Source organism: Heteronotia binoei, unplaced genomic scaffold (genome assembly GCF_032191835.1).
Source record: "Heteronotia binoei isolate CCM8104 ecotype False Entrance Well unplaced genomic scaffold, APGP_CSIRO_Hbin_v1 ptg000890l, whole genome shotgun sequence".
NCBI classification, from domain to species: domain Eukaryota; kingdom Metazoa; phylum Chordata; class Lepidosauria; order Squamata; family Gekkonidae; genus Heteronotia; species Heteronotia binoei.
This window is the reverse complement of record NW_026800120.1, coordinates 115,704-129,137: the sequence shown is the minus strand read 5'-3', so window position 1 is coordinate 129,137 and position 13,434 is coordinate 115,704. Positions and strand designations below refer to the sequence as shown.

At 49.0% G+C, this 13,434-nt stretch overlaps 1 protein-coding gene across 4 annotated transcripts in view; it reads right to left on the bottom strand.

The window, feature by feature from the left end:
* PNPLA6 (patatin like phospholipase domain containing 6) overlaps positions 1–13,434 on the bottom strand; it is a 72,917-nt gene that overhangs the window by 3,782 nt on the left and 55,701 nt on the right. For 2 of the 4 annotated variants that reach the window (XM_060263799.1, XM_060263801.1), the window contains 5 exons: positions 9,753–9,901; positions 4,417–4,569; positions 2,748–2,864; positions 980–1,076; positions 491–609 (listed from right to left, as the gene is read on the bottom strand). In XM_060263799.1, coding sequence (XP_060119782.1) covers positions 491–609; positions 980–1,076; positions 2,748–2,864; positions 4,417–4,569; positions 9,753–9,901 — 635 coding nt within the window. The remainder of the gene's footprint in view (positions 1–490; positions 610–979; positions 1,077–2,747; positions 2,865–4,416; positions 4,570–9,752; positions 9,902–13,434) is intronic. The other 2 variants (XM_060263800.1, XM_060263802.1) reach the window with 1 other exon arrangement.

Sequence of the window (13,434 nt, the reverse complement as noted above, 5' to 3'; positions counted from 1 at the left end):
CCCTCCCCAGAAGATGGTCTGAACTACCACAACACCCCCTGGAAAGCAGGCTGCAGGGAACGCCTGCTAAGAGTTCCAAAGCACAACAGCGGTCTGTGTTGGAAATGGTTCTCCTGTTCCACCACTCAGTTGGCAGTTCATTGTGGGCTGGACTCCTTCACGAATCACACCTTGCATCTTAAGGGTTGTGTTCTGGGTATGATCAGGTGGGGAGGGGTGATATGTCCCCAGTCCTTCTGTCCGACAGTCACAGGTCAGCGTGTTCCCTCCTGCCTCACACTGGCCTCAGACGACAGACCTCAGGCCGGCTTGGAGGGACAGGACGCTACTGGCTCTTGCCTCCACCTTCTGCAGCGTCTCTGGCCATGGGATGCTGCTCTTCTGCTCCAGAGAGGCATGCTCAGAGAAAGAGGCTAGACCAGGCATACTGGGGCCGCAATCTCCCCAGCCCCCTGCCAAGAAGCCTTCTCGGAGCTTGGAGGGAGCTTACCGTTTCAAAGGCCGCATTCTGCTCAGCCGGGGCAAACACCAGTTCCTGCTCTTCCTCCTCTTGCATGGCATCGATCCCATCATCCTCATACTCAGTCAGGTAGTCCGATTCCTCCCCTGCTTGGAGGGCAAAGAGAGATTTCATCACCCCCAGGAGGATCCAGGGTTTCCCTCAGAACCAGCCCTCGGAGTGCCCGTGTGTGGGGGGGGCTTATCAGAGCATTAGACCATTACAGAGCAGGGGGAGCTGGGCTCAAATCCCCATCTGGGCCAGGAAAGCCGCTTGCTGGGGGGATCTTGGGCCAGTCACGTGCATTTTGTCGAAAGCACCTCACAGGGTTGGTGTGAGGATTCAACGGAGGAAAGAAGAACGGGGCTGGCCACTTCAAGTCCCCACGGTGGAGAAAGGCTGGATGGCAATAAGTAGCATAAACCTCCTGACTGACTCCAGCACCAGAGAAGGAGTGGAGGCCAGGCTGGAGGGGCTCACCGTCTGCGTAGCTGTCTGACAGGTAGCTCTTGGCTGGCTCAATGCGAGAGACGATCTCAGCCAGGTCAGTGAATCCTGCACTGGGACAGGCCAGCACCTGCCAGAGAGGAGAGGAGAGGAGCATGGAGGCGGGGGGGCTGAGGGGTGGGGTGGGGGCAGTTAACAGGCCCCAGAAGGTGGGAAAGAGGACTCCAAAGGGATGTGACTTCCCGAAGCAGGTGGCAAAAGGAGGAGGAGAGCCAGGAAGGGACGCCCTCGTTGGATGACACCCCTTTGCTATCCAGCAGAGGGTCAGGTGACAACACAGGATGGCATCCACAGGCCCAACACCTGGAGGCCATTTAAAGCAATCTGCAAATGCTGTGAGGGCCCAGTCCTGATCAGACCTGCAGCATGACAGGCTGAGGTGCTGCTCATGCCCCAACCCCGTGACTTTTTACAGCCGCTCCTCTGCCCTGTGGCTGACTGGTGGACACTGCCCCATCCAGTGTGGCCTCCGGCTGGAGTGGAGAAAGTCAAGGGAGGGGGCCAGCAGGAGGCTGAGTCAAGGGACTTTGCAGCTAAGGACAGAAAGCACAGGCCTGAGACACAAGGACGGGGAGGAGGAAGAAAGCAAGAAAGCCATGGGGTTCTTAGTGGGTGGAGTGGGCGTCCAATTAGGATCTACGAAGACCCACCTGTCAGTTCCCTCATGGCCAGTCACCTCCCCCATCCCATGCAAGGGAAAGGCTGTCGATGGGAAGAGAACCGGACGGAGGGGGCTCCAGGCACACTGTTGCCCCCACTCACTTGCTAAAAATGGGCTTGGTGAAACCAGCTAGATGGGCTTGCAGTGCTGGAGGGGGGTGGGGTCAGGCGGAATGTATCCCCCAGCAGAGCAGCAGAGGTGAGCAGTGGGAACGCAGGGGGAATGCAGGGAGATGGGGGAGGCGGCAGAGTGGGGCAGAGGGAACCTCCCTATGTATGCAGCCATCACCAAGGAGCGAGCTGAGGGTGGGTGGGCTTGAGGAAGCCAGTAGAGGTTGACTGGGGGGGTGGGGACCGCAGCCTGGAATGGCAGGGATAAGAAGAGGCGTCTGTGGGGCACAGTCCGGGTCTGGAGGCCCCCCCACCCCCACTCCACTGCTGCAGCCTTCAGTCGTGGGAGCAGCAGAGCAGCTGGAAGGACCAGGAGAGGGAAGGATGGGGGGGAGGAGGCCCTCCTGCTGGGAGAGGAGGGGGAGCTACAGTGATGCGTGTACAGGGCTTCCCCCCCCCAGGGGCTCTGCTTGTTGGCCTCGTGGAGCAGCCCGACAACACAGCTGCAGGCAGGACTGCTACTGCCCGTCCCCCCACTGGGAGGGCAAGGAGTGGGGGGAGCTCTCTTTCTTCAGAGGGGAGCCGTGCTTGAAGGCTGGAGTCTTCCAGGGCTGCTCCGGGCCTCTCTTGCTCCATCGCCCTGCCCGCACTGGGGCTGAAGCTGCCTTCTTTTACCCTTGGTCTGCCAGGGTGGCGGGAGGGGGGCTTCTGATACATCTGAGCCAAACTAAACCTGCATTTAGCCATTCCAGCTTGGCTCAGGGATATCCCAAGAAATCTAAGCAGTGCTGGAATTCGTTCCTGGGGAAGGAAGAAGCTGATGCTCTTCTGCTGAACTCCGATCCCTCCTTCCCTTTTGTCTCAAAGGGGCCCGGGCCAAAAAGGGGGGAGAAAAGGGGCGGGTGGGGGAGAATATCCACTCCCTCCAGTTAGCTGGAGGAGCCCCCCATTTGGGCCAGCTCCCACTCACGTCCATGCGTTTGCTCTCATAGAAGTCCGCAGAATGCCTGTCTTTCACCATTTTCTCGATGATGTCCCCGCGACACCAGCCGTCAAATACCACTTTCCCGTGTTGGTAGCCCACCTCCTGCGGGGAAGGGAGAGAGCAAAGACCAGGTGATCCAGGTGTGGCCTCACGAAAGCATAGCCCAGAAATGGTGTTTTGAGACGTGAAGGCAGGAAGTCCCAAGAGGAAGACCCTCCACCCATCTGAATTTTGGCAGGCATGAGACGGATGAGAGACAACTGCTAACCAGCCTTGGAGATGGGGGGGGGGAGGAGATCCAGAACAAGAGGTCAGAGACCTGAAGGGGGCCTGCAGAGGCTGACAAAAGCCCCCCCTTCCCACACACGTGCTGCTAGTCCTTAAGGTGCTCCTGGATGCCCCCCCCCGCTCTTTTCAGCTGCTCAGGAGCACAGGGGAAGGGGACGTCGAGAGGCCCATGGCTACTGGGGGGGGAGGGAGGGATTTGAGGTTAGCACCCCCTTCCCCAAATGTGTTTCATCTGAATTCCCAGCTATTATTTCAAAAGTACTTCCTCTTTTTCTTCACAGAGACAGAAGGGGAGGGGCACAAAGAGTTCTCCTCTGAACTGCCTGTGAAGGAAGGGGTGGGGGCAGCAGCTAGTCTTCAGCTGTGACAGAGTTTAGTTCACCCCCTTCCTTCACGATCAGATTCTTTATCTTTTGCTCTTTGCTGACACATTTTCTCCCCAAGCCCTTTGTTTCTTCCTTCTTCTAATTCCCTTTGAGTGGGGCTAAGGAGAATGGGATCTACCGGTTTGGGGGTGGGGGATTCCCCTCAGGAACAGTGAGGGATGGGGGGGGGGAAGTTGCCCGACTGCATTGCATCTTGAATGGCAAACTGTGAATGAAAAGCATGCCTCTGAAGGAAGTCTCCATGCCCCCCCATGCAACGTCTTTAGGCACCTCCACCCCAGCCCACTTTAATGGAAAGGCACGCAACTCCAGCCTGGAAGCATTCACCTCTGATGTGTCACATTCTGGCTTTACATGCTGAGAAAGAAGGCGGCCCTCTGCACAAGAACAGAGGCACCCTGTGATTCTCTCAGAGGTTAGCCCCCCCCCTCCCCAGGGTCAGCTTCCCACCACCCACTGCTAGATGCCCTCACTTGCTGCCAGAAGGATCACTCCTTTCCTTCACTTGCAGCCTTAGGATTTGGGGACACACCAGGCTTGAGAAACAGGGTCAGGAGCAGCCACTGTCTCTGGCCTGGCAGAGTTACTCACCAGCCTGGGCAGGGTCCCAGGAACAGTCTTCAGTTTCATGGTTTACCCAGAATTACATTGAGGGAGAACAGCTGGAAGGACTGCTGAGCATGCTCAGTGCATCTCCTTGACCACTCAGTGAGCAGGGAGTGGTCAGGAGGGAATAGCTTCCAGATCAGAGGCTGGCATCCAGTTCTCAAGACACTGAGCAGCAGCACGACAGAGGTCAGAGTCACAGAAAGCACCCAGCCCTTGCAGCAAATTGCAAGCAGTTGGGCACGAGAATTCAGGACCTGGGAAAGCTCCTTTACATGCTCGCTCTCTTGTAAGTTTTGGAAATCCCTCAGACAGAAATTAAAAGAGCTTCAGTGCCTCCAAGCGAAGCAACTGTGCCTGCCCCCGGGACTTACATAGATCTCGTCAAACTTGCCAAAATCCATGGTTTTGAAACGATCGATGGGAGGACGGATGTATTCACAGTAGGAACTGCTCTTCACAACCTCCAGCTGCCGCACACAAGAAACGTAGGCCAGGCGAGACTGAATCTCTGCCATATCTGGGACCTGGGAGGGAAGGGCTACGTCAAACCAGGCACAGGGGAACAGACGGTCCTCCTGGATTCCCCTTCCCTTCAAGCACATTCTCTCTCACACACACCCACCCACACTCTTTCCCCTTCTGTTTCCCTTTTCTCATTTAAGCTTCTTCATATAACGACCTGAGAGGGAAGGGCCACGTCACACCAGGCACAGGGGAACAGGCGGTCCTCCTGGATTCCCCTTCTCTTCAAGCACATTCTCTCTCTCACACACCCACCCACCCACAAACAGCCACCCACTCTCTTTCCCTTCCTGTCTCTCGTTTCTCATTTAGCCTTCTTCACATAAGGACCTGAGAGGGAAGGGCCACGTCACACCAGGCACAGGGGAACATCCAATCCTCCTGGATTCCCCTTCTCTTCAAGCACATTCTCTCTCACACACCCATCCACAAACATCCACCCTCTCTCTTTCCCTTTCTGTCTCCCTTTTCTCAACTAGCCTCCTTCACACAAATGCACACAAGCCCTCCATCCGCCCCCCCCCCATCTCAACCAGCTGCTTGTGAATTTGTGGATGGTACCAAACTAGTATTGGGGAGTGGGGTGTGGAGCACAGAAGTGGATAGAATTTTAACCTTATCCCCACCCCACCCCCAGCACCTCTTTCTGAAAGTGCTCGCGTTTTGACTATCATCTGTTTTCTGGTGTGTTTTCCTGTAACGATGAGCTCATACCAGGTTCTACTATGGGAGGAATTCTCATTACATTAGATTTTTCCTTTATCTTTGACAGTCTAATTAAAACATTTACAGGAATATTAGATTTATTGCCTTTTAATAGAAAATAAGAGATACATTTGCCATTCTCATCTTGCTTTAGACATATATCAGATGTTTTCTTAGAGGCACCTGTTAATTATTTTATCAACAGCTCAGAACCAATAATTTACCTAGATGATAATCCTATGATTAAGTTATAATGTAAAATAAAATTGTTTTACTATTAAAATGCATATAGGGTTTGTAGAATCTTTCGGGCTCAAGTTTTTCTTCCAGACGTTTCGTTCTCAGCTGCGGAGAACATTTTGTTCTCCGCAGCTGTGAACAAAACGTCTGGAAGAAAAACTTTCTCCAGTAGAACACGGCACTTGAGCCCGAAAGATTCTACAAACCCTAATGATGTTACCAGCCGTGAAAACCTGAAATCTTTGATAAAATGCATATACATATGTGATAAGCAAATCAGGTTTCTCTGGATGGAATTCTTAGAAGCGATTAGCTGAGATTTCTGTGTATGGGTGACTTGGGTTTACAGAAAAAATTCTTTTTTTTTTTTAAGTAATAAACAATTTTATTAGTAACATATGGTAGCAAAACTATATCTACAACTTATAAAAACTTAAAGTAAAAGAAAAAACTTTCTACCCCATATCTTACTTTTCCCCCACCCCTCCCCCCGTTACTTGACCCCCGCCAGTGTTATTTAAAGGAAACAAATATTAAAGGTACGCTTAAGTATTAAAGAAAAAAACAACCAACAGTTATATTCTTATTTTAAAAACCTTAATCATTATCAAAGATTGTCCAATGTCCTTTTATTTTCCACTCTTTTTCTACGTATCTTCTGAATTTCTTCCACTCCAACTTAAAAAGTTCCAAATCATAGTCTCTTAATTTTCTTGTTAATTTGTCCATTTCACTCCATGACATAACTTTTGTAATCCAATCCCATTTCTCTGGTATTTTTTCTTGCTTCCACAGCTGCGCATACAATGTCCTAGCAGCTGAGAGCAAGTACCATATTAAAGTTCTGTCTTCTTTTGGAAATTTTTCCATTTGTAATCCCAGCAGAAAAGTCTCTGCCACTTTATTGAATTCATATCCCAAAATCTTAGAAATCTCTTGCTGAAACATTTGCCAAAACATTTTAGCCCTTTCACAAGTCCACCACATATGGTAGAAAGAACCTTCGTGCTTTTTACATTTCCAACACCTATCTGGCATCTTGTTGTTCATCTTTGCTAATTTTTTTGGAGTCATATACCATCTATACATCATCTTAAAACAGTTTTCTTTAATACTATGAAATGTTGCGAGTTTCATAGAATTTTTCCACAAATATTCCCAAGATTCCATCTTTATTTACATTAATTGCCCATTTTATCATCTGAGATTTCACTACTTCATCTTCTGTAGACCATTGTAAAAGTAATTTGTATACTTTTGAAATTAATTTCTCATTATCTCCAAGCAGCACTCTTTCCATTTCTGTTTGCTCCTTCCTTATTCCTTCAGTTTTGCTATCATTCTCCACCAAACTTTTTATTTGTTGCATTTGAAACCAATCATACTTGTAACTCAGTTCTTCTGCAGTTTTCAGTTCTATTTTTCCACTTTGTATTTTTAGTAGCTGATTGTATGATAGCCGTTTTTCTTTGGCTGTTTTAGCCGTTATCTTTATCACTTCAGCTGCCACTATCCACAAAGGTCTCCTCTCATCACCATATTTCTTATACTTTATCCATACATTTAGTAGATTACTTCTTATATAATGGTGAGAGAAAAGGCCATCCATCTTTTTTCCATAGTATAAGTATGAATGCCAGCCAAATTTTTTTCCATGGCCTTCCAACATTAAAAGTTTTTTATTTAACAACGTTATCCATTCTTTCATCCATACTAAACAAACTGCTTCATGATACAATTTCAAATCTGGTAATTGGAATCCACCTCTCTCTTTTGCATCTGTCAAGATTTTCATTTTAATCCTTGGTTTCTTCCCAGCCCACACAAATTCTGAAATTTTCCTTCGCCATTTATCGAACTGTTTAGCATCTTTCACAATGGGAATAGTTTGAAACAGATACATTATCCTTGGTAGAATATTCATTTTTATTGCAGCTATTCTGCCCAGCAATGACAAATTGAGCTTGTTCCATTTTAGCACATCTTCCTCTATTCTACGCCATAACTTCTCATAATTATTCTTAAACAAATCAATATTTCTCATTTTTAACTCTACCCCTAGGTACTTTACCTTAGAGGTAACTTCACAGCCCGTTAGTCTTTGCAATTCTTGTTGTCTATTTATCTGCATATTCTTACAAAAAAATTTAGATTTTTCTTTATTTATGTAAAGTCCCGCCAACTCCCCAAACTCTTGTACTTTCATTAATAACAAAGGTTAACTTGTATGGGGTTTTCATTTATAAACATTATATCATCAGCAAATGCTCTGTACTTGTAGGTATAGCCTTTTATTTGTAATCCTTCTAGATCTTTTTCTTCTTGAATCTGCATCAATAAAATTTCAAGAGTCATTATGAACAACAATGGTGAAAGCGGGCAGCCTTGTCTAGTACCTTTGCTGATTTTCATTTCATCTGTAAGATCTGCATTCACACACAACCTTGCCCTTTGTTCAGAATATATTGCTTTTATCATTCTTATAAAGCTTTCTCCAAGCTCCATCTTATCCATTACTGCAGACATAAAGTCCCAGTTTAAATTGTCAAATGCTTTCTCTGCATCTGCAAAGAATAATGCTACTTCTTTTTCTGGATGTCTTTCATAATATTCTACAATATTTACAACAGTTCTAATATTGTCTCTTGTTTGTCTTTTGGGAAGAAAACCAGCTTGATCTTCCTTTATAAAATTTATCAAATATTGTTTAAGTCGTTCTGCCAGAATTCTTGTAAATATTTTGTAGTCGTTATTCAAAAGCAAAATTGGTCTGTAGTTTTTCACATTTGTGGCATCTCTATCTTCTTTGGGTATCAAGGAAATAACGGCTTTTTCCCATGTATTTGGTACATTCCCTTCTGTTCTTATTACATTCATCAACTTCTGCAATTTTGGTACTAATTCATCCTTAAAAGTTTCAAAATATTTAGCTGTATATCCATCTGGCCCGGGAGCTTTCTCATTTATCATTGCGTTGATTGCTGCTTCAATTTCTATTTTTTCAATTGGGTCATTTAAGACTTTTCTCATATTTTCAGTTAGGGGCTCAATTTTTAATTTTTGTAGATATTCATCTACCTTCTCTCTCTTTACTTCAGCACCTTTAAACAGCTTGGCATAGTACTTAAAAAATTCTCTTTTTATTCCCTCTTGAGTAACTACTTCTCTTCCATCTATCACAATCCTACTAATTATTTTGTTTTCTCTCTTTTTCTTCAATTGCCACGCCAAATACTTTCCCGTCTTATTTGCCCCTTCAAACGATTTCTGCTGAAGCCTTTTCAGATTCCATTCCACTTCTTTGTTTAACAAATGTCTCAATTGAGTTTGTAATATTGAAATTTCCTTTAGAATTTTCTTTTTCCCTGGTCTTTTTCTCAGCTCCCCTTCTTTTTTACAGAAAAAATTCTAAAAGCTGTTTAAGACAATAACCTGAAAGCTGATTTTCTTTAACTTTTACTAACTCCAAGATGGTTGTGAAATGGTCGGAGTTTTGGCACTTGTTTTTGCTGTAGCTATAAGATTAATTTTCGCATACTTGTATTTTCTAATGTCTTGTTGTGATAAAAAGAACTATTCCTTTTTTCAATAAAAGATACAAGGAACCTCTGAAGGTTTTCTGTCTGAGTTGCTGGTGAGACTTCAAGGAACAGAACCCTTGATTCATTTGCATTATCAGAGATAAAAGTTGCAAACAACTTTTATCAGAGAAGAGCCTGGAGATATCTGAGGCTGAACCCTGATAGAAGTCACTAGTCCACATTCTCTTTCTGGATGTGGGAGCAAAACATCATGTCACAGGGGTCTACTTCTCACTAGGGCACCAAGATCTAGATCCCCCCCCCCCCAGCAAAGGTTTCCCAGTGTTTCCATTTTTTAGTTCAGAAGTCATGGGTGGGAGGAGGGCTGGATCTGGAAAGCAGTGCTGGGGGGAGGACTTCTAACTGTGAATTTTTATTTGCATTGGTTCACTCTAAGCAACCCCCTCCCCCCGCCACTGTAACTAAAGATAGAGAAGCCGGCATGCCCCCCCCCCCCCCATACAGCGCAGGCAGGGCCAGCTCCCACCTCTGCTCAGCAGCAGCAATCGCAACTGGTAGACTCCCCCCGCCCCCCAGCCAGGAAGTGACGGAACCTTTACCCCTCTTCACATCAGGGATTCTGGAGGTGGGAGACAGGAGAGTCATTCTGTTCTTTGTGGGAGGGAGAGACAGGATAATGGCAGGAGGGAGGGTCTTACCTTCACCTTCTCTGCCCAAGGGTTGAGGCGTTTCCACAGCAACCACCAGCCCGAAAGGCTGTCCCCGTAGTTGCAGAGGTCAGTATCATCCTGGCTGCCCACGTCGATGGCAACCACGGTCTTGGCACCCATGTTGCGCGCAATGTCAGCTGTGGGGGGCGGGGGGGGAGGAGAGAGGAGGTCAGAGGGGCCAAAGGAAGGGGAATTTCTGGATGGGCGTGGAGCAGCTCTTAGAACAGAACAATGTTGGGGGGGGGAGGGCTTAGAGTTGCCAGCTGCCCAAAGGAAAAATGTCCTGTTCTTTATCTCAATCCTACAAAATGCTATTCAAATTACAGGACACGCTCTCTGCCGGTTGGCCACCAGAAGCATCATCCTCATCAGGAGCGGAAGGGGGCTCTCTCTGTGCCCGGCTTCTTCCACTCCGCTGAAATCTCACCCCAGAGATGCTTGGGGTGTGTGTGTGTGTGTGTGTGTGTGTGTGCCTGCACCCTCTTCACAGGCCGGGGAGGCAAGGAGCCCGCAGGCCCAGGCTGTGCCTCTTCTCACCACCAAGACCAGGAATCCTGGGCAGCAGCTCCTGGGATTTTAGAGGACCTTTCATGGTCTATGACTGACCATGACCTCCGCAGCACTCTCGACAAGGCGTAGAACCAGTTCAGTTGGCTGGTGGTGCCAGCCGAGTGTTGGCTGAGGCCTACGGGACCAGAAGCCAGCTCTGTTAATCCACCACCGCCCTTATGGCTGGGGAGGCAGCCTTCATACTGTGCAGGTGTTGGGGCTAGAGAGAGGACGGGACCAGCATCTGGGAGACACGAGTTCTAGTCCTGCCAAGGAAGCTTGCTGGGGGCTGTGCTGAGTACAAGAGCACCAAAACCACCAGGTCCCTGGAACTCCCGCTTCCTGAACCCTCATCCACATCGCCTCAGTCGAAACTGCCTCACAGGGCGGTTGCTGCAAGTATAAAATGGAGGTGGTGGGAAGAGAGCTATTCTAAGCTTCTTTGAGTCCCCCATAGGGATAGAAGTGGGATATAAAAGGCAAGACATCATGCAACAAGTCCCAGCTGTGACAGATGAGAAGCCAAACACAGAACTGCCAAGAGTCACACAGGAAGGCAAGCTGCAGGAACAGAAGTGTCAGGCAGAACCAAGGCGGAAGTTCCACCATCCCCTCGCTGCTTTGCCCAGGCCGGACCTCAGTGGGGAGGCTGCTGCTGCTGCTGGAGCACCACGACCCAAGAGGGCTGTGGAGAGACCAGACGAGACCCACGCAGGGGTGAAGGGGTGATGGAAGGGGGCTAGAGGGCAAGCCGTGTGGACAAAGGCTGAAGGAGACATCACACAAAGGAAGAAAGGAGGAAGAGCGGGGCCACCAGCATGTGCTTGGTGCTTTACGGGGACAGCTGTTTGGGAGGGTGAATGTGCCCCCCTTTTGCAAGAGGACAGACCTCTGCTAGGAGCTGGTATTCAGGCTCATTCTTCTTTTGTGCTGAAAGAATTGGCTGGGAGACGTGCAAGAAGTTCTTCTTCCTGTGTAGACTTCTGGGCAGGCTCAAAAGACTCTCGTGCTCCAAAGGGCTTTTGTCAGCTGCTGGGCCAGACATGGGGCACCAACGGCAGTGCCAAGGTGGGTGGCTGGCAGGCAGTCCGGCCTTTCAAGGGCAAGTTTCTGGCTCATTATGGCAGTTTTAATACTGTTGCATATTTCAGAGCATTCTAGATTGTTGTGAATTGCCCTGAGTAATTAGGAAAGGTGGGGAAGAAAAGCTGTGAAATAAACTGAACACAGACATGGGGGTCGGGGGGAGGCAACTGAACACAGACATGGGGGCGACCCTGAGGGCAGGCAACCACAGAGGCTGGGCAAAGGGGGCGAGGAGGGCCAAGAGGAAGGAAGGGAACCTGAGAGCTCTAACCAGAGGACAGGACTAAGACTACGTGGGAATAGGGTTGCCAGGTCTGTGCTGGAAATGCCTGGAGACTTTGGGGTGGATCTAGGAGAGGGGGGGTTGGGGAGGGGAGGGGCCTCAGCAGGGCCCAATGCCATAGACTCCACCCTTCTGAGCAGCCATTTTCCCCAGGGAAGCTGAATTCTGCCAGCTGGAGAGCAGTTCTCAAAGCAGGGGATTTCCAGGCCCCACCTGGAAGCTGGCAACCCTACCTGGAAAACAATTCCTGGCCCAGGAGGCCCTTGTTTGGTGTAGTGGTTAAGTGTGTAGACTCTTATCTGGGAGAACCAGGTCTGATTCCCCACTCCTCCACTTGCAGCTGCTGGAATGGCCTTGGGTCAACCATAGTGGTTAAGTGTGTAGACTCTTATCTGGGAGAACCAGGTTTGATTCCACACTCCTCCACATGCAGCTGCTGGAATGGCCTTGGGTCAGCCATAGTGGTTAAGTGTGTAGACTCTTATCTGGGAGAACCAGGTCTGATTCCCCACTCCTCCACTTGCAGCTGCTGGAATGGCCTTGGGTCAACCATAGTGGTTAAGTGTGTAGACTCTTATCTGGGAGAACCAGGTTTGATTCCACACTCCTCCACATGCAGCTGCTGGAATGGCCTTGGGTCAGCCATAGTGGTTAAGTGTGTAGACTCTTATCTGGGAGAACCAGGTCTGATTCCCCACTCCTCCACTTGCAGCTGCTGGAATGGCCTTGGGTCAGCCATAGTGATTAAGTGTGTAGACTCTTATCTGGAAGAACCAGGTCTGATTCCCCACTCCTCCACTTGCAGCTGCTGGAATGGCCTTGGGTCAGCCATAGTGGTTAAGTGTGTAGACTCTTATCTGGGAGAACCAGGTCTGATTCCCCACTCCTCCACTTGCAGCTGCTGGAATGGCCTTGGGTCAGCCATAGTGGTTAAGTGTGTAGACTCTTATCTGGGAGAACCAGGTCTGATTCCCCACTCCTCCACTTGCAGCTGCTGGAATGGCCTTGGGTCAGCCATAGTGGTTAAGTGTGTAGACTCTTATCTGGGAGAACCAGGTCTGATTCCCCACTCCTCCACTTGCAGCTGCTGGAATGGCCTTGGGTCAACCATAGTGGTTAAGTGTGTAGACTCTTATCTGGGAGAACCAGGTTTGATTCCACACTCCTCCACATGCAGCTGCTGGAATGGCCTTGGGTCAGCCATAGTGGTTAAGTGTGTAGACTCTTATCTGGGAGAACCAGGTCTGATTCCCCACTCCTCCACTTGCAGCTGCTGGAATGGCCTTGGGTCAACCATAGTGGTTAAGTGTGTAGACTCTTATCTGGGAGAACCAGGTTTGATTCCACACTCCTCCACATGCAGCTGCTGGAATGGCCTTGGGTCAGCCATAGTGGTTAAGTGTGTAGACTCTTATCTGGGAGAACCAGGTCTGATTCCCCACTCCTCCACTTGCAGCTGCTGGAATGGCCTTGGGTCAGCCATAGTGATTAAGTGTGTAGACTCTTATCTGGAAGAACCAGGTCTGATTCCCCACTCCTCCACTTGCAGCTGCTGGAATGGCCTTGGGTCAGCCATAGTGGTTAAGTGTGTAGACTCTTATCTGGGAGAACCAGGTCTGATTCCCCACTCCTCCACTTGCAGCTGCTGGAATGGCCTTGGGTCAGCCATAGTGGTTAAGTGCGTGGACTCTTATCTGGGAGAACCAGGTCTGATTTTCACTCCTCCACTTGCAGGTGCTGGAATGGCCTTGG